Below are 21,593 nucleotides of genomic sequence, written 5' to 3'. Positions count from 1 at the left end.
GGGGGAGTCTTTCTGCACTATTCAATGACTGCAAGTAGCACATATATTTATAATATCTAAAATAGAATGAACTTTTTAGGATTGCTCAGAAAGACCTTTTACTACAGATATTAAAGAAACTCATCAGGGCATTTTTTATTGATTTTTCCCTATATGCAAATAGAATATTATGATTGGAGTCTGATTGCTTCTGAAGAAGGAATTTATTAGCTTTAGGAATGCAAACTTTGGGATGTGAGGGTGATCTGGCTGTGACATCTGTCACCCCATTGATCTCCAGGGTTGATTCCACTGGTCTGGCAGGCTAGGCGGGTGTCCCCTTCCTTCCTCCCTCACTGCTCCAAGTGCATCCCTCCTGAAGCTGCCTGCTCTGGAAGAGGACGACCTTCCCCGATAGAGGAGGAGCATTCTTCCGTCAAGGGTATATGAGTAGCTGCGCTCCCCTGCTAGAACCTCCAAACAAGCTCTCAAGGAATGCAAACTTTTTTAACTAGATGATATGACAATTTAAATGGTGACAGTTTAAAGTTATCAGTAAGATTACTTCTCCCCTTCCCCCGCCCCCCTCCCCCCCATATCACAGTATTGTTTTAAGGATTACAATAAAATATTTTAGGCCGAAAACTTCCTTAGTATCTTCTTCAAGTTTCTGAGTTTCTTCTCTAGTTGTTATCACTGTCCCTTATCTGTGCTTTTAATATATGAAATTTAACTGCACATATAGTTTTGAATTGTTCGGAAAGGTATTCCTAAGGCTACAGAAATTTTTTCTTAATTAAAAGAGAGGATTGAATCAAACCAAAGTAGCACAAGACTTGGATACTGAAAAGTAAAAAACATTGTGGAAAGAAATTAAGGAAGACCTATGTATATGGCGAAACATCCCTGGATTGGGGGACTCAATACTGTTAAGGTGGCAGTACTACCTTAACTGACCTACAGACTCGACACAATCCTTCTTACAATTTCAGCAGATTAAAAAAAAAAAGGTTTTTTTTTTGTGGATTGACAAATGATTCTAAAATTCATATGGAAATGCAAGACACCCAAACAAGGCCGAACAATCTTGAAAAAAGGAGAAAAAGGTTGGAACCCTGATAATTTCTGATTTTGAAAGTTGCTACAAAACTTACTACAGAGCTACATAAACAAGACAGTGTGGTTCTGGCATAAAGATAGACATATGGACCGATGGAATAAAACTGAGAGTCCACAAGCACTTGTATTTGTGGTCAATTGATCTTTAACAAAGGTACTAATACACTTTGATGGGGGAGCGAATAGTCTTTTCCACACAGGGTAGTGGGACAGATGGATATCCACATGCCAAAGAACAAAGTTGGATACTTAAATGCAAAAAATAACTCAGAAATGAATCGTGGATGTAAGAACTCTTAGAAGAAAATGTATTAGTAAATCTTTGTGACCTTGGATTAAGTAATGGTTTCTTACATAGAACTCTTTTTCAAAAAAGTTTTTAATGTTTATTTTTGGGAGAGAGAGACGGAGCATGAGCAGGGGAGGGACAGAGAGAGAGAGAGAGAGAGAGTCACAGGACCTGAAGCAGGCTCCAGGCTCTGAGCTGTCAGCACAGAACCTGACATGGGGCTCGAACTCATGAGCTGTGGGATTGTGACCTGAGCTGAAGTGGGAGGCTAACTGATTGGGCCACCCAGGCGCCCTATTACATACGACTCTAAAAGCATACGCAACAAAAGAAAAAATAGATAAATTGGACTTCATTAAAATTAATTAACTTTGTGCTTCTAAAGGCACCATCTAGGGGCACCTGGGTGGCTCAGTTAGTTAAGCGTCTGGCTCTTGGTTTCAGCTCTGGTTTGTGGGTTTGAGCCCCATGCTGACAGCGCAGAGCCTGCGTGGGATCCTTTCTCTCTGTTCCTCCCCTGCTCGTATACTGTGCTCTCTCTCTCTCTCTTTCTTTCGTTCTTTCTTTCTTTCTCTCTCTCTCTCTCTCAAAAAATAAATAAACTTAAAGATAAAAGCACCATCTAAGAAAATGAAAAAATACAAAGCCTGTAGAATGGGAGAAAATATTTGCAAATTATATCTGTGATAAAGGCCTTCTATCTAGGATACAAAGAATTCTTAAAATTCAATAATAAAAAGACAACCCAACTAAAAATTGAACAGAGAAATTGAATATTTATCCAAATAAGTTATATAAATGAGCAAAAAACACATGAAAGATGCTCAGCATCCTTAGTCATTGGGGAAATGCAAATCAACACCACAATTAGATAACACTCCAAATAGGAGGGCTAAAGTTAAAAAGACACACAATAACAAGTGTTGACAATGATGTATGTGGAGAAATTGGAGCCCTTATACATTGCTGATGGAATTATAAATGATGCAGCCATTTAAGAAAAACAATTTGACACTTTCTTAAAAAGCTAAACGTAGAGTTACTATATGAGCCAATGGTTCCACTCATAAGCGTATGTATACCCATGAGAACTGAAAACAGGTGTTTAAACAAAAACTTACACATGAAAGCTCATAACAGCATTGTTAATTGCATCCATGAAGCAGAAAAAATCCAAATACTCACCAACTGATGAATGGATAAATAATACAGTACATCTCCACAATGGAATATTATTTGGCAATACAAAGGAGAGCAGTGATACATGTTTACAACACAAGTGAACCTTGTATATACTGTGCTAAGTGAAAGAAGCCAGACACAATCTAACATTCCATTGTTAGATTCTATTTATGTGAAATGTTCATAATAGTCAAATCCATAGAAACAAAGTAGATTAGTGGTTGCCAGGAGTTGGGGTAGGGGAAATGGTGAATGACTGTTCATGGGTATAGAGTTGCTTTTGGGGGGTGTTGAAGTGTTCTGAAATTAGTGATGATGATTATACACAAACCACCAAATTAGTCGCTTTAAAATGATGCATTTTGAGGGTCACCTGGCTGGCTTACCTGGAAGAGCATGTGACTCTTGATCTCGGGGTTTTGAGTTTGAGACCCACATTGGGTGTAGAGGTTACTTAAATGAAACTTTAAAAAATGCCAAATTTTGAGTTTTAGTTTACCCAGCTGCCCTGTCAGAGGAGGGCAGCAGACCCCCACTCCCTGCCCACCAACCCTGCTCTCTTGGGTTCTGAACCTGCCCACCCATAGCCACTTCCTGTCACTCCTTCCCTCTGGAGTGAGGACGGGACAGTGGGTATGAGCCCAGAGGGCAGGGGAGGATCGTACACATGGCCTCCGCTGCGTTGTGTGCAGTGACCCAGCACAGCTGTTGCCTCCTGGGGAGGAAAAAAAAAAAGTATGTGAATTCTATCTCAATAGAGCTCTTATTTTAAGACAAAAAAGGATAATTTTATAAGTTTCTTAAAATACTTTTGTTTTAGAGTTTAACTAAGATATAAGAGAGGAATGAATCTCTTCATACCCTTTATATCACAAACTGTGTGATCCTAGATGTTATAGATATTAGAGTCTTGAAATACTAATAACTTGCTACCTTATCATCCAAATGAATATAAATGGGATTTTTAATTTACCTGTTCTGAACTTTCATGAATAACTTTGAATCTTTTTCCTAAGTATTATAGTATGATTGAGAAAAATAAGACATCTCTCTCCTTTTTAAAGAAAATATTTAAACTTAAATATAACTATATATAAAAGAAATGTCATTGTGATAAGAATTGAAAATAAATTGAATTCATGCTCACTTAAACATTTTTTTAATGTTTATTTTTGGGGGAGAGAGAGACAGACAGACAGAGGGAGAACAGGGGAGGGGCAGAGAGAGAGGGAGGCACAAAATCTGACCCAGTTTCCAGGCTGTGAGCTCACAGCACAGAGCCCAACATGGGACTCAAACTCATAAACTGTGAGATCATGACCTGAGCTAAAGTCAGGTGCTTACCTGATTGAGCACCCAGGCACCCCAAATTTTTGCTCATTTTAAAGTGTAGTCGTGAAATAACATGCATTGATTTTTGTATTGACTAAGAATGATTAATCACAATATTCGCAAATATCTGTGCTTTAAAATTAAGACTATTTATTTGATATTTTGATGTAAAAGGCAGAAAATAAATGGTGAAGAATAATTTTTGGGAATTTGTTTTCATAAGTTTAAGCCAATTTATTTTATATTTTAATACCCTTGTATATATCCCAAAGGTGGTTGATGAATGGATGACATTTGTGTGATTCAGCTTTTCTCTTGATAATATTATTTTTAATGTCTAAGAAAACTTGTATTTAAAAAAAAAGTTCTTTTTAACTTGGACTGTAAATATAGTGATTTAATTTAGAAGCTTCTTTTTCCTGACAAGTTTAATAATTTCTGTCCTTCTTTTCATACAGGATCTGGAAATAGTATATTCCTATTTACATGGTATGGAAGCCTTATCAAACTTGAGAGAACACCAACTTAGGTAAGTCATTTTACAATTACTCATACTGGGATGTGGGAATTTTAAATGATCATTTATTATGGTTAGGAAGCAGGATTAAAGGTAATTTATGAGGGACACCTGGGTGGCTCAGTTGGTTAAACATCTGGCTTCATCTCAGATCATGATCTTGCAGTTGACAAGTTTGAGCCCCACATCGGGCTCCGCGCTGACAGCTCAGAACCTGGAGCCTGCTTTGGATTCTGTGTCTCCCTCTCTCTCTGACCCTCCCCTGCTCATGCTCTCTCTCTGTCTCAAAAATAAATATAAACATTAAAAATTTTTTTTTTTTAAAAGATAACTTAAGAAAACTCTGCTTGATCTAACATTTATACTTGGCCTTATAAGTTTATATCCACATAATAATTTTCTTTCATTTCTGCCATAGTGATATCCTTTCTTCCTCTGTATCCCACTCCCTGCTCCTCTTATCCAAAGGAATAAACCCCACTTGGTGAATCCCCCAAAAGGAGTGTTATTTGCTGTCCTGGCAAATGATCTTATTAGCGTTCAGGTACATAAGAAACCAGAATGTTTTTAACCATTCAAAGAATGATTAGGTTCGTTATGTTATTATTATGTTTAGGTCTTTGTATGTAATATATTTATTGCATTAAGTTGACTGCCCTTTTTTGGAGACACATAAACATTTTATTGGTACTATTGTGCAGTGCTACAGTAACCTCATTTATGGTTACCTGGGCTATGTTAAAAGATCAAAAACATATAATCCAGTGATTTTACCTCAACTGGAACAGAAAATCAAGGACCTTGGGAAGCTGGATTGTACATAAACACTGGCTAGGACATATGAAAAGGTTTTGTTTGCTCCAACTATAGCTGGTTTTGGTACCAGTAGTTTTTAGTTATTAAGGGGATACTTCTATGTATTTTCCTCTTACTGTTTAAACACTAATTAATATGCAAGCATGTCAATTTCATATTTAGTTGTTAATTGAAAAAAGTGTCAAGAGGATTGAATACTTCTAAAATTTAATTTTTAATGAAAATCATTTAAATTAAAGTAGATTGCAGGTTAGGTGTTTAAAAATTCAAGTTTTATTGGAAAGGGCAAAACCATTGGGAATTTAGAAGATGGCTCAAATTAGAGCAAGAATAATTTCTAAGGTGTCTAACTTTCATTTCGTGTTTTTTTGATGACAACTATCCTAAGAGAAAGTCATAGTGCTGTCTATTTAATTAAATGCAATTAATAAGCAAATATGAGTGGCACATTCCCATGTGTACACACATGGATAATATTTACACATATTATATGTCTACAGCATGTGGTTATAAAATTATGTAGGTAACAGGAACTCTGTGTAATAGAATAAGGAAAATTTTAATACTTCTTCTGGAAATTTTCAAAATTAGAAAAGTAAATAGTACATTGAAGTCCCATAAACCCATCACCCAGCTTTAGAACTATCAATTTTCCACTGTTTCAAAGGAACATTTTGGTTAGAAAGAACTGATTAGTTCAGTGGTATAATTTAGCCTATTGACACCTTAGAAGGTCTATTTTGGAGACTGTACAGTTTTGTTTGTTGGCACGAACTTACAGGGAAGGAGCTTTAAGATGTTTGTCTTATTCTGCTTATGTTGAAAAGCCATTTGTTTCTGATATTTATGGGAAACATCAACTGAATTTAACTTAAGTCCTTTTTTAGAACGAGATCAGGATACCAGCATGGTTAATAACAACAACAACAAAAGAGGTACAGATAAACCCACTGACTTAGATAAACTGTTTTATAATAGCTACCATTTCTAGGAAAAATAGATCTTATTTAGATATTTTAATTTCTTTGAATTTTATAAATAAAAGTTTTATTCCTGGGATTAACAGAGAACAGTTAAGGCTTCCACATAATACAGAGTTGTCCAATTTTAGGAAGAAAAACAGGTCTTCGTCAAGATTTTGAAAGTTTGTATATTCAGTATTGGCTAATGTAGCTACATGGCGTGTAGCTGTACCCCAGCAGACTCCAAACCAAGTGTGGGTGATAGTCTGGTGAGGCTGAAGAAAGAACATTAGTCTTCTATGATGGATGGGAGGGGCTCTCATTTATCTGAAAGCTTCAGCTTTATGCATTTTGTGGCCTATCCATTTGTAGGCAATAAAGTGATTCTGCGGGTTAATTGGCATGCAGTTAATTGTGTTGCTGTAAGATCACATATTCTATGCAATGTGCAGGTTTTCAAATCTTAAGAACTATTTCTAATGTTTACTCCCTTAATCCACATGGGTAGAAGCAGTGTATTTGCCAAAGGGGCAGAGGATGCTACAGTTAGGGGTGGAGGCCAAAAATCTGAAAAAGCAGAATAACTGTCTGGGCCTATTCAGTGTTAGAAATAAGAGCCTGCTAAAATAAACAAATAAATAAATAAATAAATTCATATTCTTTAGCATTGTGGATAAGGGTAATTATTGTTATCTAAGCAGTGTTACTTATTTTTAAATGATTATTTATTTTGAGAGAGAGAGGGTGCACACGCACGAGTAGGGGAAGGGCAGAGAGAGAGAATCACAAGCAGGTTCCATGCTGTCAGCACGGAGCCTGATGTGGGGTTCTGTCCCAAGAACCATGAGATCATGACCTGAGCCCAATCAAGAGTTGATGCTTAGCCGACTGAGCCACCCAGGCACCCCAAATAAACAGTTTTAGATCATTAAGAAACCACTAAATTATGCTTACTGTATTCTTGAGGAATTCAGGGAATATCAGTGTGCTTTTTATAAAACATTCTCCAGCAATGTTTAAAGACAAAACCATTTTTTTGTACTTTTTTTCATTTATTTACAACATTGTCTTATAGAAGATTGTATCATGGTTTTCTGAGAGCACTGGTTAGATTTATATATTCAGTCAACAATTATTGATTGTGTGCCTGCTGTGTACTGGACTTTGATGTAAGCCATGGAGATATAGCATTGATACCCTTGCCGTCGTGGAGCTTATATTCCTGGTTGGGCAGACAAGATTTAGGTAAATGAGTCAATGTTTTATTCAGCTGTTAGTGTGTTCAGCATGGCGTGTAGCTGTACCCCAGCAGACTCCAAACCAAGTGTGGGTGATAGTCTGGTGAGGCTGAAGAAAAGACCCAGAGATATTGATGGAGACAAAAGTTTATTGAAGGAACTTATATAGAGGGAATCAGGAATGGCAGACTGGACAAAGCACCCGCTGCTGGGATCCACATGCAGCAAGGTTGTATAGCGTAGCAACTTATGCTAACAACTGTCTGTAGCCCTTCCCCTCCTTGCGTGGCCAGCATTCCAAGGAGCTCAAAGCCCTGCCATTCACACACTCTTTGTTACAAAGGAGATGCTTTTGGTTGGCCCCCTCTGGAGCCCCTGACCTTGAACTTTGAACAACACATTCTTCTACATATTCTGCTTGATAGCAATATAGAGGGAGGACTGGATCTTTGCATTCTCAAGATAGTGACTAACGGGCATTCAGGATGTGCTTGTACAAACAAGTCTTCTAGCATGTACCATACCCTGGATGGCCAATACATTCTTTATACGCTCTTGTTTCTCAATGTCCCTGGGGCCACGTATGCCGAGGTGCATTGCAACCAAATCCCACAGCAACAGCGTAGGCCATAGCTTCCAAATAATAGGAAAACACAAATGGCTAAGCAACTATAGAAAACATTTTGCCGGGGGAAGCCTACAGTCACCAACAGGGAGAGTTCACCATATACTCAATAGTTGGTCTTACTCTGTATGGAAGCTATGGTCTGGGCAAATAGGTTCCCTATACAGAATTTAAGGGTGAAAAGTCAAGCTGTTCAGTAGGCGCTGGAAGAGGCAAGTCATGATTGTCTAACAGAATGCGGGAGGTGGTGGTGTTCTGGGATCGCACTACCCCTGACTGGTTTGGCTCCAGGTTTATAGTACCCAGTCGTTGGCCGCCCCTCTGTTACATGATGGGGCAAACCTGAAAAGGATAGTGGGGGTCTAACAGTGCTCTATAAGGTGATTATGATAGTGTCCTTTATTTTATTTTTAATTTTTTTTAACGTTTTTTATTTTATTTTTGAGACAGAGAGAGACAGAGTATGAACGGGGGAGGGGCAGAGAGAGAGGGAGACACAGAATCAGAAACAGGCTCCAGGCTCTGAGCCGTCAGCCCAGAGCCCGACGCGGGGCTCGAACTCCCGGACCGCGAGATCGTGACCTGGCTGAAGTCGGACGCTTAACCGACTGCGCCATCCAGGCGCCCCGATAGTGTCCTTTCTTAATGAGAGGCTGGGGTTGTGTGCCTTCATTGTCTTCGGTGGAGTGGGGTGAAGAAATGGGGTGATGGTTAGGTCCTTTCCTATTCCTATTCCCCATTGGACCAAAAATCCAAACCACGGTGGACTTGTTTGTCATTTCCAGGGCCATTTAATTATATGTTCCCCTGTAGATAGATCTTGTGGCAAGGACAATAAAAGGTTACCTTGTGTTCCAACTTACGGCAGAGAACATCTTTCCTGCCTGCTGTCTACTTGCATTCTAAAGGTGACCTCAGGTCCTTGAGTGAGTACAGTACAGGCACTGGACCGATTGGAATGTACCTGTTTATTTAATGTCCTACAGCTGTTGACAGGTGGCTTGTCCAGAGGGCCAGTGAATGGTTTCTTGTGGCAGTTGTTTTGACGGTCCACTCACACGTCCTGTCAGTCCAGCTGCAGTGGGATTGCATGGTAGATGCAAATGCCAACAGGCGTCTTGAGTGCTGGCCCACTCTTACGCTTCATGTCCTGTAAAGTGGGAGCCTTGGCCGATGTTGATGTCAGTGAACACCCTGTAGGCAGCACACAACTGTTCTGGACCAAGGACGGTAGCTTTCTGGTTAGCACGCTTACTGGGGTGGGCTTGCAGGAGTCCTGAATAAGTGTCAGTATATATCAAAGAATAACAGCAGCCGTCAGGGAAGGGCAGGGGACCGATGCCATCTCTGACATCTCTGAAGAGGGTGCTGCCCCCTTGCTATCTGTCCAGTGTCTCTTGGCAAAGGTCATGGTCATTGCTGGACACAGGTTGAGCATTGTTAGTAGATGGTTACAACGTCTTTGTATGCCAAGGTTAGCCCCAGTTCTTAGCAATGGCCCACAAGGTCCGTTGTCCTAGATGTCTTTTCATGTAGCCAGGTGGTTACATCTTCAGTTGACATATCTTCAAGGAGGCAGACGTGGGTCAACTCATGAGCCTGTTGATTACCAGGTGGGATGTGTGTTGTGTGCACATCTGCATGGTAAGCAGTGATGTTCATACCTCGTATGTGCTGGAGAATGTCCTTCCACATACCGTTGCCCCAGAGTGGGTGTCCTACCACCACTCAGTCCTGTGCCTCCCATTGGAGAAGCCGCATGATCAGTTCTTTGTAGACTGTCCAGCTCTCTGTGCATATAACATGGGGTCAGGCTCAGGGAGCATCACCATTCAGGCTGCTCAAGGCTTGGCCCATTGACTTCTGTGTCAAGTTCTGGAGTCTATCCAGATATTTCCTGTTGAGAACTGGATGGCAGTGACCATCCAGGCACAGGTAGGCCTCTTGCTGCCATCAGTATACCAGGCGTGCTCAGGGATTGGTCTGTCTCCTTCCTGCACATAGGATGGCAGCTGTGATGGCTTTGCTGCCTCAGTTAATGGCTGCTTTTCAGAGGTGATGTAAGTTACGGGGCTGAGAATGGAGTGCAGCTTCTCACTAAGGGGGCTATTTGTCAAGGTACTGCATTGATGCAAGTAGGCATGGCATTTGGCCAGTGTGGGTCTGGGCACTGCCTGACTTGGGCTTTTGGAATGTATCCTTTAGCCATCCTGCTGTGGGATACTGAGTGTGAAGAGTTACTCGGATGCCTTTAGTTATGTCTTCTACTTGCTGTAAAGCATGGTAATTAGCACACAGCTCTTGTTCTAAAACACCAAGTCACATCTTGACTCCTTTCCATAATTGTGATCAGAAACCTAACAGTACTCATTTGTGCCCTTGCTGTTGACACAAGTTCCATGCAAACTCTTCTGGCCAACTGGCTCCATCCAGTTCATATGGCTGTCCCTGTGTAAGAGCACTTAAGGCTTGGATCTGTTTACTAGCCATCTAGGCTTGTTGAAATGCTTGCTTTGTCTTTGAGGACTAATCCTATTGGGCTCCTTTTTAAATCAGTCTATAAATGTGCAGGAGCAATTGAGCCAGGCAAAGGATAAACTGATGCCCATATTCTAAGAGACCTATGAAAGTTTGCAAATGCTTTGAGGTGATGGGGTGTGGGATGTGCCTGTATTTAATCAGTACCTGCTGCAGAAACAACTTTTGTCTTCTCCGACCAGGTAACACCAAAGTACTTACCAATAAACCAGGGCCCTGTATTTTGTTTTTCTTGACTATTCATCCTTGACCTGTTAGGTGGGAAAGCAAGGCTGGTATAGTGGTCTTCAAACTGTGAAAAGACTCAGACGTTAACATTATATCATTAATGTAATGAAACAAAGACTGCCTCTGGAATTGCCTGACAACTTAGGTTGCTGGCCACCATGCTGTGCCGGATCGAGGGGCTCTATCAATACCCCTGTGGTAGGGTGATGAATGCCTGTTGTTCTCCTTCCCAGATGAAAGAGAATTGTTCTTGGCCTTCTGGAACTCTGGGAATATCGAAAAAGGCATTAGCCAGGTCTAACACATCATGGTATGTACCCAGAACTTCCCCTTTTGGAGTCAACAAGAGACACGTTGGGCACAGTTGCATGAAGAGGGGGTACCACCTTGTTCTCTATGATCCACAGTCATTCTCTGTGTTCCACCTGGTTTCTTTACAGACAGATAAGACTTTTATATCGAGTGTGAGTTGGTCATGTAATGCCCACTTTGGCTAATTCCTTAATTGTGCCTGTGGTTTCTTCGTGGCTTCCCGGGAGGGAATATTGTTTAATTGCCATTACCTTCTGTGAGACAGGTAGTATTACAAGCGTCCATTTTGCATCTCCTCTTGTTTGTTTGACCAAGCACACCCTCAATTTGAATTCCCCTGCAGTAGTTTGTAATGTTAGTCCTGAGAGGACATCCATTCCTAGAATGTATTTGGGTATTGGGGCTGTATACACCGAATAGGGTTTTGGTGGGCGTTATCCTGTCTGCAGTTAGTACAACCTACTTCATTTGGACGACACCAGCCCCCTACCCATCGATGGCAGAGATGGGCCCTTGCAAGTGGTTGTTTCCATAAAGGAGAGTAAATTTGGCACCAGTATCAACCAGAGCTAAAACGGTCTGTTTGTTTCTTTTAGACCAATATATGGTGAGTTTTACCTGTGGCCTCTGGTCCCCGTACACCCTGATGGCAGCAGTCGAACCGCAATCCATGTCCTTTGCCTCTTTCCTAGTTCGTAGAGAAGAGGCCTGCCATCCTCCCTCTGAGGGTGCCCTTGGCTATATCTGTACCCCCTTTGCTGTTCAGGATTAAATTTCTGCCAGAGCCTGACACGGACTTCATTGAATTATTTGTCTGCTTTCTTAAAGGGGGTCCTCACTGCCCTGAGGTCTCACTACATCTGGCAACAGGTAACATGCATAGGCCCCTTCTTTGTTTCTTCTCCTGTGAGTCCTTTGCCTTCATTCCTGCCTTTTGGATGCCTCTTTTCTGATCTTTTCTGTTTCCCCTTGACCTGTGGCAGCTTGCCCAACCCACGATACAGGCTGTCCCATTAGGGGTTCAAGATGGACACAAGTGCCCTCTACCAGTGACTGGGGGCAGACTGTAACACATATCTTTAATATCCATGGCAAACTGTTAATTATCAGGATCTCTGTGGTGTTCAGCATAGACAGCGTGTTTCATCCCCAGCTCTTGTAGGATATGCTGGAGCTCTTCCATATTTTGCCATTGTAAAGGGGAGGTCAGTACACAACCCCCTCCCCCCCTCCCCGCCCCCCTGCCTTGCTAGGCCAAGCTAATTTACAGCCCTGTACCACCGAGGAGAGTAAAAGGGTAACGTGACCTTTACTGACGGCGCTGGTGGGGATGCTGCTGTAAAACAAGGTGTGTGATAATGAACACCGTCTTGGATGTTTCCGGCCGAAAGCAAACGGCCTTCAGTGCCTACGTGCCACGTACGGAGCAACGATGCCACCATGGGTTCCCTTCCTTTATATCTGAATTTATCCCCCAATTCTGCTAGTTCAGTATCCACCAGTGCTCAGGCGCCGGCAGGTTCTGGGTTCCACACTCCATGGGCATGACTGCTCTGCTTTCATCTTGGTTGTTAATAATAGGCTGAGCCAAGAGAATGGGGATTTTTATGGGCTTGTTCTAATTCGTCTGTTCCTCAGTAGAACTCTAGTTGCGTCCTACAACTTGGAATCCCAGGCCGGCTAGGAGATAACTGCTGGACTCGTTTGCTGGGCAATTTACCACCCTTCAGTTGGGTGTGCCAACAGTTATTAATTTAACATCTTGTTCCCTCAAGCAGATTATCAAGGTCTCTGCGGTTTCATTTGTGTTAATCTAGCTCTCCTCTTTACATGCAGTTTCTTCTGTCGTTGGCATAACTTTCTTCACGACAGCTACATGGGCAGCCATTAGGAGGGGTCACCCAACTGTGGCAGCAGCCACTTGACCATTCATCCTTTTCTTAGTCAAATTAATCTTGGTCAATATTTCCTCTAGACCCTTAGGTATTTTCAGGGGCATCCCTATACTCATGTGGTGGGCTTGTCCATCAAAGATAAGGCTATAGGGCTCCACGTAGGTGTGGATGGCCAACCTGGGTTTTCCCCTGCAAATTTCCCTATTCTCTTTTCCCACATCTTGGTGCTCATGGGTTTTTTTTCCTGGCTTCCTGGCTGGCTCACCAGTTGTGTGATCATACCCCAGCACACTCTAAGTCAGGGGTGGGTGATTGTTCTGTGAGGCAGAAGAAATGACCTAGAGATAGCCAGTGAGACATAGGTTTATTGGGGAAATATATGATAGGGAGTCCAGAAGTGACAGACTGGACACAAAGCATCTTGTTGCAGGGATATACATGCAGCAAGCTTTTATACTGTAGCAACTAGCCTAGCAACTATCTGTAGCCCTTCCCCTCCCTGCATGGCCAGTGTTCCAAGGAGCTCAAGGCCTGTCATCCAGACATTCTTTGTTACAAAGGAGATGTTCCTGGTCAGCCACTCCCTGAGACCCTGACCTTGAACCCTGAATAACATGTTCTTCTGCATATTCTGCTTGATGGGAATACAGAGGGAGGATGAGATCTCCACATTCACAAGATAGTGATTAACAGGGGCATTCAGAGTGTGCTTGTACAAACAAGTCTTCCATCACTTACCATACATATGGCAAGAATGGGTGCTGGGCTGCTTTGACTTTGTAGTCAAAGGAAGTAACATTTGAGTCATTGCAGCTGTGCAGAAATCTCTGCAGTGTATTGATGCCCCAGATGCCTGGCCATGGGAACAGTCTTGGTGCATGAAGGCACCAAGGATAAGGAGTTTGGATTTCTTCCAAAGGTAGCAGAGATTAAGAACAGAGGTGTGAGATGATCTGAGTTAGAAAGCTATCTCTGGAAGCCATGTGGAGAATAGACAAGAGATGTGCAAAAGTAGAAGCAGAAATCTACATTTGTAGACTCGGTCAGTTTGAGAGGATATATTTTGGAAACAGATGCTGGCAGAAAGATGGGATATGAAGAAAAGGGAGGAGTCAAGGATAACGATTCCAAGGTTTTTGGCCTAAACAATTGGGTACTGATGGTGGAAAGGCAAATTTTGTAGAAGAAATTTAAGATCTCTTTGGACATTTTGAACATGAAATGGCAAGTACACAGCCAGTGGCTAGTTGAGTGGGCATTTAGATGAGTGGATATCATGGTGAGAGATTAGGTGTGGGGCATTGTTTTGGAAGTCATCAGTTTATAAATTAAATTTAAAATCACAGAAAGTATGAAATTACACGGTGCAGAGAAAAAGAGAGCTCATAACACTCAAAAGTCAGGTACAGGAATGGAATGGGAGGAGAATCCAAAGGAGACAGAAAAAATGACCAAGAAGTTAAGAGGAAAATCAGGAGACCGAAGACAGGAAGCCTCTGAGAAGATGACAGTGTAAGGAAAAAAAGGAGTCAATCGAATGTTCCTGAGAAGTGGAATTAAGATAACACAGAGAATGCTAATAACTTTTAGAGCCTATGCATTTTCAGGGAGCAAATGGTGGAGGAGTGATAAGAAGGTGAGAAAATAGAGGTAGAATATATAGACAGTCTAAGTGGGGAATTTCTGTCATGGGTAAAGCAAAATGTAGATAATAGCTGGAGGGGAGGATATATGGTCAAGAGAGGTGTCCCCCTCCCCCACACAATAGGTGAAGCTGATGTGTTTATATTTATATATATAAATGTTTTTATGTTTATTTTTGAGAGAGAGAGACAGAGCATAAGTGGGAGAGGAGCAGAGAGAAAGGGAGACATAGAATCTGAAGCAGGCTCCAGGCTCTGAGCTGTCAGCACAGAGCATGATGCGGGGCTCAAATCCATGAGCTGCAAGATCGTGACCAGAGCCAAAGTCAGATGCTTAACTGACTGTGCCACCCAGGCGCCACAGATGTGTTTATATATTAAAGGAAGTGGTTCAGGAGAGAGGTAGAAATGGATGGTGATATTGGAGATGGAGGTAAGCCTGAAGGAATGCAGGGTCTACTGTAGGAGAAGGAAAGATCCAGGGAAGAGGTTGGGGCAAGGATTCTTTTGTTTTTACAGGAAATAAGGCAGAGCTATTATGTAATAGAAGACCAGGTATTTTTAGGCCTATCACTTGTGATTCTTATCCTTTCTTATGAAGAATTGGTGTGATTCAGTCTATTAAAAAAAACTATATATATTAATGATGTGTATTCAGGGTTTGATGTCTCCTGGAGTTAAGTGATACTCTGTTGGAATGTTTCAAGTAAGGGTTTGAGAGGACCTGTAAAGTTAAGGTGGTGGAGTAAGAAGAACAAGGAAAAGAATATCCAAGAGAGTTGTTTTCAAGTGAAAAATCAAGAGTATGTGGTGTTTATTGGATTTAGCAACAGGAAAGATGGCTGTAGGCTAATACCAGTGTTGCACAAACTGTGGACCACTAGCCCATTGACCAAAATGGAAGTGCTGTTGAACTAATCAGTTTTATGGCCAATTTTTTATTTGCTAGTTTCTTCGTAAGTAGGAATAGTCATTTTCTCTTTTGCATTTCTGTATTTTTTGGAAATTTTACTTGGGGTTAATATAATAGGATGTTTCCTGAAGATGCTGTTCTTATGGTAATTTTGAATGTTTAAACATTTATTCATATTTTCCATAATTTCTGTAATTTTTTCCTTAAGAATGAATCAGCCAAAATAAATCTTAAAGTTATAAAGCCTTCCGTTAGTCGTTAGTCATGAAAATACTGAGTTAATAAAAACCTACTTTTGTCTGAAATTACATGCTGTTAAGTAACATCAGCATGAATGACATTATCATTTTTTAAATTAAGAGGCTCTCCTTTCTGATTTTTAGGTTATTTCTCATTTTCTGCTTACTTCAGAGAACATTAATTTGTCCACATGTCATTTACAAAGTGTAAAACATGTACAATTTTGTTCCCTATACAATAAACATGACAAAATTGACATATAACAAATTTTTTCTAGCATCTCTTTACCAGATTTTATTTTATTTTGTTCACCTAGGTACCAAAAATATGTGTCTTGAGGCTAATAAATGATTGTGACCGTTCATATACAGTAATCTTAACTTTTTAGACTACATGTCTCTTTTATGTTTTTAAACTATTAGTATGTTTTTTTCATGAGGTATGTTGAACTCATGTCTTTTTTTTTTTTTTTTTTTTACAGGTTAATGTGCGAAACTGTGAGATATGAAAGACACGAAGCGAATGAAGTTTTATACTAGTAGGTGTTTCCTTTCTCTTTGTATAGTGGATACTGCAGCAACTAAATAATTTCCTTAAAGTATCATAGAAGTATTAGTAACGGCTAAGTCATCGTTACCTTAATTTTGCATTAACTCATTTTTTTGTAGTTTAGAAACGTAAAACATTGCAACTACTACCTGTCATAAAGGAAAAGCTTACAGTCCTTTGCTAAGTTCACATCTATACCCATATATCTCTCACTTGTGGTTCAGAGATGTTATTTCATATTATGGAGTATTTTGACATTTTTATCTTTATGAAATAAGAAACAGTATAGTATTTCAAACAGAACAAAATACATATTCCTACAACCACACCAAATGAGATGTAACGATAGCATAAATATCATATTTTAGTTTATAATTCTTTCAGAAATAGGAAAATAGCCTGCCTACATCCCTTTGGGCATAGTTTGTCCTAGAAATAATACTGAATTTCTTTCAAGATGTATAACATTACCTTGAAAAAATGACAATTTTATTTTAAAGAATGTAACAAGCATATAGTAGATAAATATTATTGTATTAAGGATATATAAACTGGATTACTGGGCATATTATTTTATGTTTGCCATGACTCACTGTTGTTCTGTTGACTTTCTGTTTTTCAAAACACTTATTAAATACATAATTACTGCTTTCCATACGTATTGTAGGGAATATTTATTGAAATAAATAAAATCCAGCTTCTCCCCTTAAGGAGGGTAAAATTATAGTATCTTGAAGGGGGCAGAAATAGAATAAAAGGAGAACAACAACAGCAACAACAAAAAGTAACCAACCAAAATAACTGAGAATACAGATAGGTACTGAGGGATGGAGAAGTACAGGGGAAGCCTTGAGGTAAATGGGGAGAGTCACAGAGATGCGGCCCTCTGAACTAGGTCTCAAAAGTGTATCTGGTGGTCTAGAGAGATTTTCCTGGCAGAAGGAGCAGCCTAAGTGTGGGGATACAGAGAGGGAAGGGGCCTGGTCTGATGTTTTGAATATTATGGCAAGTTTAGGGCAACTGACATGCGGTGTGCGTCAAGATGACAAATCAAGAGTCAGGCTGCAACCATGTTTGCTTGTGAATGTGTTGTTAAAAATACCGGTCGTGATTCTTTAGGCCATTGGAAATGAGTTTTTCCTCCTCCTAAATCACATTGTGTGATGGAGGTATATAAATGCTCACAATATTGGAGACAGTAGTATGATGGACCCTATGTACGCATCATCCAACATTGTTACTGCTGGCCAGTTATGTTCCATCTCTTATTCCTGCTTCCACCTTCTACTGGATTATTTTAAGTAAATCCAGACATTTCAATTCATCCATATTTTTTTATTTTGTTATGTATCTTTATCTTTAAAAGATAAAGACTTAAAAAAAAATCTTAACCAACGATATTATCACCAAACCTTAAGAAATAATTCTTTAATGTCTTGAAAATATTCAAAATCTCTTTGTCTCAAAAAATCTTTTTGTACAGTTTGTTTATTGGTTGATACTTTTCTTAAGTCTCTCTCTCTTTTTTAATGTTTTTGTTTATTTTTGAGAGAGAGAGAGTGAGTGAGCGAGCGGGAGAGGGGCAGAGAGAGAGGGAGACACAGAATACGAAGCAGGCTCCAGTCTCTGAGCTGTCAGCACAGAGTCCAACGTGGGGCTCGAACTCACGAACCACAAGATCATGCATGACCTGGCCGCAAGTCAGATGCTTAACCAACTGAGCCACCCAAGCGCCCCACTCTTTAGTCTCTTTTAATCTGTAGCTAGGTTGCCAGTTTTCAAGCAGCAAAATGATGTGACCAAATGCCTCCCCATTCTTCCTCTCAAAGATGATACTTGAAAATACAAAGGTGGATTTGATTGAGTGGCTGGGCAGGGAGATTAGTGAGAAGACAGTTGAAGTAACATGAGGGGGTGATGCTTGAACTGAGGCCAACTGAAAGAATGGGGCAGTCAGAGATGGAGTTTAGAAAGAAGATGCAGGTGGAGCTGACCTAGGATGTAAAGTTAGAACTTCTGAAACTCTGACATCTAGGGGCTGTTTAACAGGCAATTGTAAATATCCAGTCTAGAGCTTAAAAGAATGTACATCAAATGTAGAAGAATAGTGACCAGGATATATTTGCTAATGAGAAAACTTAACAAGAGGCAAAGCCCTTACCGTATTTATTCCTGAAGAATTCAAGATATAAATATCTTAGAATATTTGTTTCTTTTAGGAGCAATTAGAAGCTATCAGTGGAATGGGTGTACAGATATCAGGGTTGGAAACCTCTGATGAATAGTATTAACATTCATTGAAGAAGTTCTAGTGGCAGTAAGTGACAAACTTTCTATTAATTTGTCCTCCTTTAAAACATGGTTTTGGTAGTAATGATGGTGAGGTAATAGCAAACATTTAAACAAGTACTTCCTGTGTCCCACATGCTCTAATAAGTGCTTCATATGCATTATTATACTTATTCCTTATAGCTGACTTGTGGGGTAGCTGTTATCATCAACCCAGTTTTACACATGAAGGGATTGAGGCTTTCAGAGGCTAAGGAACTTGCTAAGGTCTCATTGCTGAAAGTGTGATATGGATTTGAGCCTGGACATTGTGATTCTGCCATGTTAGCTGTTATGCCAATCACCAACCTTTTTCCGGCCTTTTTCATGCCATCATAAGAATGGCACCATAAAACAAGGATATTTCTTGTGTGCAAGTTAGTACAAGCACATCATCTCTCCCTGCTGCTGGCTCCCCCAGGGGTGATGAAACCCACCTTCAGTTCTACCTACATTATTCTGAGTCCCTAATAATTCTTACATACAGTTCATTTAAACTGAAGTTTACAGTGTCTTTAAATGTATCTGAGTTTTTTTTTTTAAGTCAGTTTAGACAGTAAATGTGAGCTATGCTTGCTGATAATGCAAAGCCATATGTTAGATAACCCTAAATTGATTGCATTAGGCTAGAGTTTGTACATAAAGTTGATTGTAGCAGTTGCTTATTTTTGACTAGTTAGAATTAGGTGACAGTGAGCAGTGAAAGTCTTTAGATACTCAGGAGATCATGATTTTGTAAGACCAGAAATTCATAGAGACTTATTGTAGATCACTTAATCAGATTCCTAGTAATTGGCCAATCTTGTGATGAAGGGTAATTGCAGCATTTTCTTCTGTAACCCTTGAAGAGACATGTTCCTGCTCTTACCAATTTGTGTAAATGCAGCTTTGAAAATTAAAGAACACTTGTATTTGTGGTGTATATAAATCTGTGATAATTTAATAATACTGTCCCTCTTTTTGGGACCTGTTATTATTAACTCATGAGGGACATGACTTCTCTGTTCTTGGTCTCCCTTGGGCTTCAAGAATAGTCTAGTCAGATTATCAAAGACTTCTAGAGTATGGTTTTATGATCAAGAGATGAGTATTTTCTTTTCCTTATTATGTTTGTGTACTGGTAACTTCTAAGTCTATGGCTTTAATTGTTCACCAGGTAAATGTAATAGTCTTTTGATCCAACTCTGTACCTCATTTTTCTTATCTATGAAATGGAAACAATAATATTAGTACCTACCCTTTAGTGTTGGTGTTAGGATAATATCAGTACTATGTGTAAAATATGTAGAGCATTGCATACATAATAAGTGTATAAAAATGCCAGCATTGTCATCAGTGTTTTGATAATTTACATTTTGGTCTCCCAATTTTTTAGCTGCTTTAAACTTTTGTTTGAAGGAATTGTGGTAGTGATGTCTAACTCCCATGGTGTTCCTGTGTTAGCATAAACCAACAGGATGACAAAAATGCCACTTTAAGATGTATCAAGGTTGGGGGAGATTTGTGGTTCTGATAAATTTGAATTTGTAAAAATTTAGAATGTGACCACTTAGAATTCAATATCGGTACTAGAAAGATAGATAACAGTAGTTGAACTTAGTACAGTGGTTGAGACTATCAAGTAATTTCTGCCTTCCTTTCACATGTTATCTACTATGTGTAGCTATTTTGCTTGCTTAGGAGTACCGAGTTGCACGATGTAAATTCCTAACCTGAGGAACTTTAGGGATATTTTTGCCTGAAGAATTTAAGAAATGAGATAAGCAATATGTCCTTTCAGCTTCAGTTTTTCTTTAGGGGCCAGCCATCCTCACGATTTCAGTTTAATTTATAGTTACATTTGAAGTGCTCAAACCCTTTGGATCAGAAGCTCAACCATTATAGTTTTTTTAGAAGTGGGCACGTGCACCCCCACACCCATGTGACAAATTTGTGTAACGGTATTTCTGTGCTAACTTTCCACATATATGTCTGTCTGAATGCTTTGGTTTCCAAAAGAGTTTGTGTAGCATTTTGTTAGGAGGTTTACCTTTCTTTATTGCAGGAGAGGAAATTGTTCCTCCATTGAAAACAAAACAAAACAAAACGCTGCATTGAGGCTTAGCCAGCCTTTTTAAAGCATTCTTTATTAAAATCTGTAAATGTGCAACTTAAAACTTCAAGCCTCAGCTGCAGCCCTCATTGCTTGTAGCAGCCTTTTCATTTATTGACTTGGTTTCCTGTTTTCACAGCAGCTGTCCTGAATTGTCGCTTCTCTGCAAGGCCGCCAGCCCGCTGCTGTCCCCGTCGTTCCTTCCCACTCCTCCTCTAGAGACTTTGCTTCAGGCTTTACTTTCTGTTCTCAAATACCCCGTTTATGTGTGGCCACATGTGTCTCCTGACTCACCCATCCCTCCAGGGCTGCAGGGAGAGGTGTCTGGTTTTCCTGAACAGTGTGGTTATTCCTGTTCCCTCCCGTGCTTGTGGCCTCTCCTCCTGCCCCCTTTCCTGCAGACTCTAAGTGTGTCTTCCATCTTTAAGAAAGTTCTCCTTTGGAGGTGCCGGGGGGCGGGGGGGGGGGGGGCGCAGTTGGTTAAGTATCCAACTCTTGATTTCAGCTCAGGTCACGATGCCATGGTCTGTGGGATTCAGCTCCGCATTGGGCTCTGTGCTGACAGTGTAGAGCCTGCTTGGGATTCTCTCTGTCCCTCTCTTGCCCCCCCCCACCCCATGCTCTCTCTCTCTCTCAAAATAAACAAATAAACATTAAAAAAAAAAAAACTGGTAAGCAAAAATACATTGTTTCAAAAAAAGTTCTCCTTTGACTCTTTGGCCCATATCCAATTCTTGTACTGCTTTTTCCTTCCAGATGTGGCCAGGCTTTTATTTTATTATATTATTATTTTTAT

General features: G+C 40.2%; 1 protein-coding gene across 6 annotated transcripts in view; it reads left to right on the top strand.

Moving 5' to 3' along the window:
• The window catches only part of RAPGEF2 (Rap guanine nucleotide exchange factor 2), a 248,415-nt gene that overhangs the window by 68,286 nt on the left and 158,536 nt on the right, over positions 1 to 21,593 (top strand). For all 6 annotated transcript variants that reach the window (XM_040471433.1, XM_040471408.1, XM_040471417.1 and 3 more), the window contains exons 2-3: positions 4,360 to 4,430; positions 16,310 to 16,366. In XM_040471433.1, the coding sequence (XP_040327367.1) occupies positions 4,360 to 4,430; positions 16,310 to 16,366 (128 nt within the window). The remainder of the gene's footprint in view (positions 1 to 4,359; positions 4,431 to 16,309; positions 16,367 to 21,593) is intronic.

This window comes from Herpailurus yagouaroundi, unplaced genomic scaffold, assembly GCF_014898765.1.
Source record: "Herpailurus yagouaroundi ecotype Mexico unplaced genomic scaffold, PumYag 28, whole genome shotgun sequence".
Classification (NCBI taxonomy): Eukaryota; Metazoa; Chordata; class Mammalia; order Carnivora; family Felidae; genus Herpailurus; species Herpailurus yagouaroundi.
This window is presented reverse-complemented; position numbering and strand designations above follow the sequence as displayed.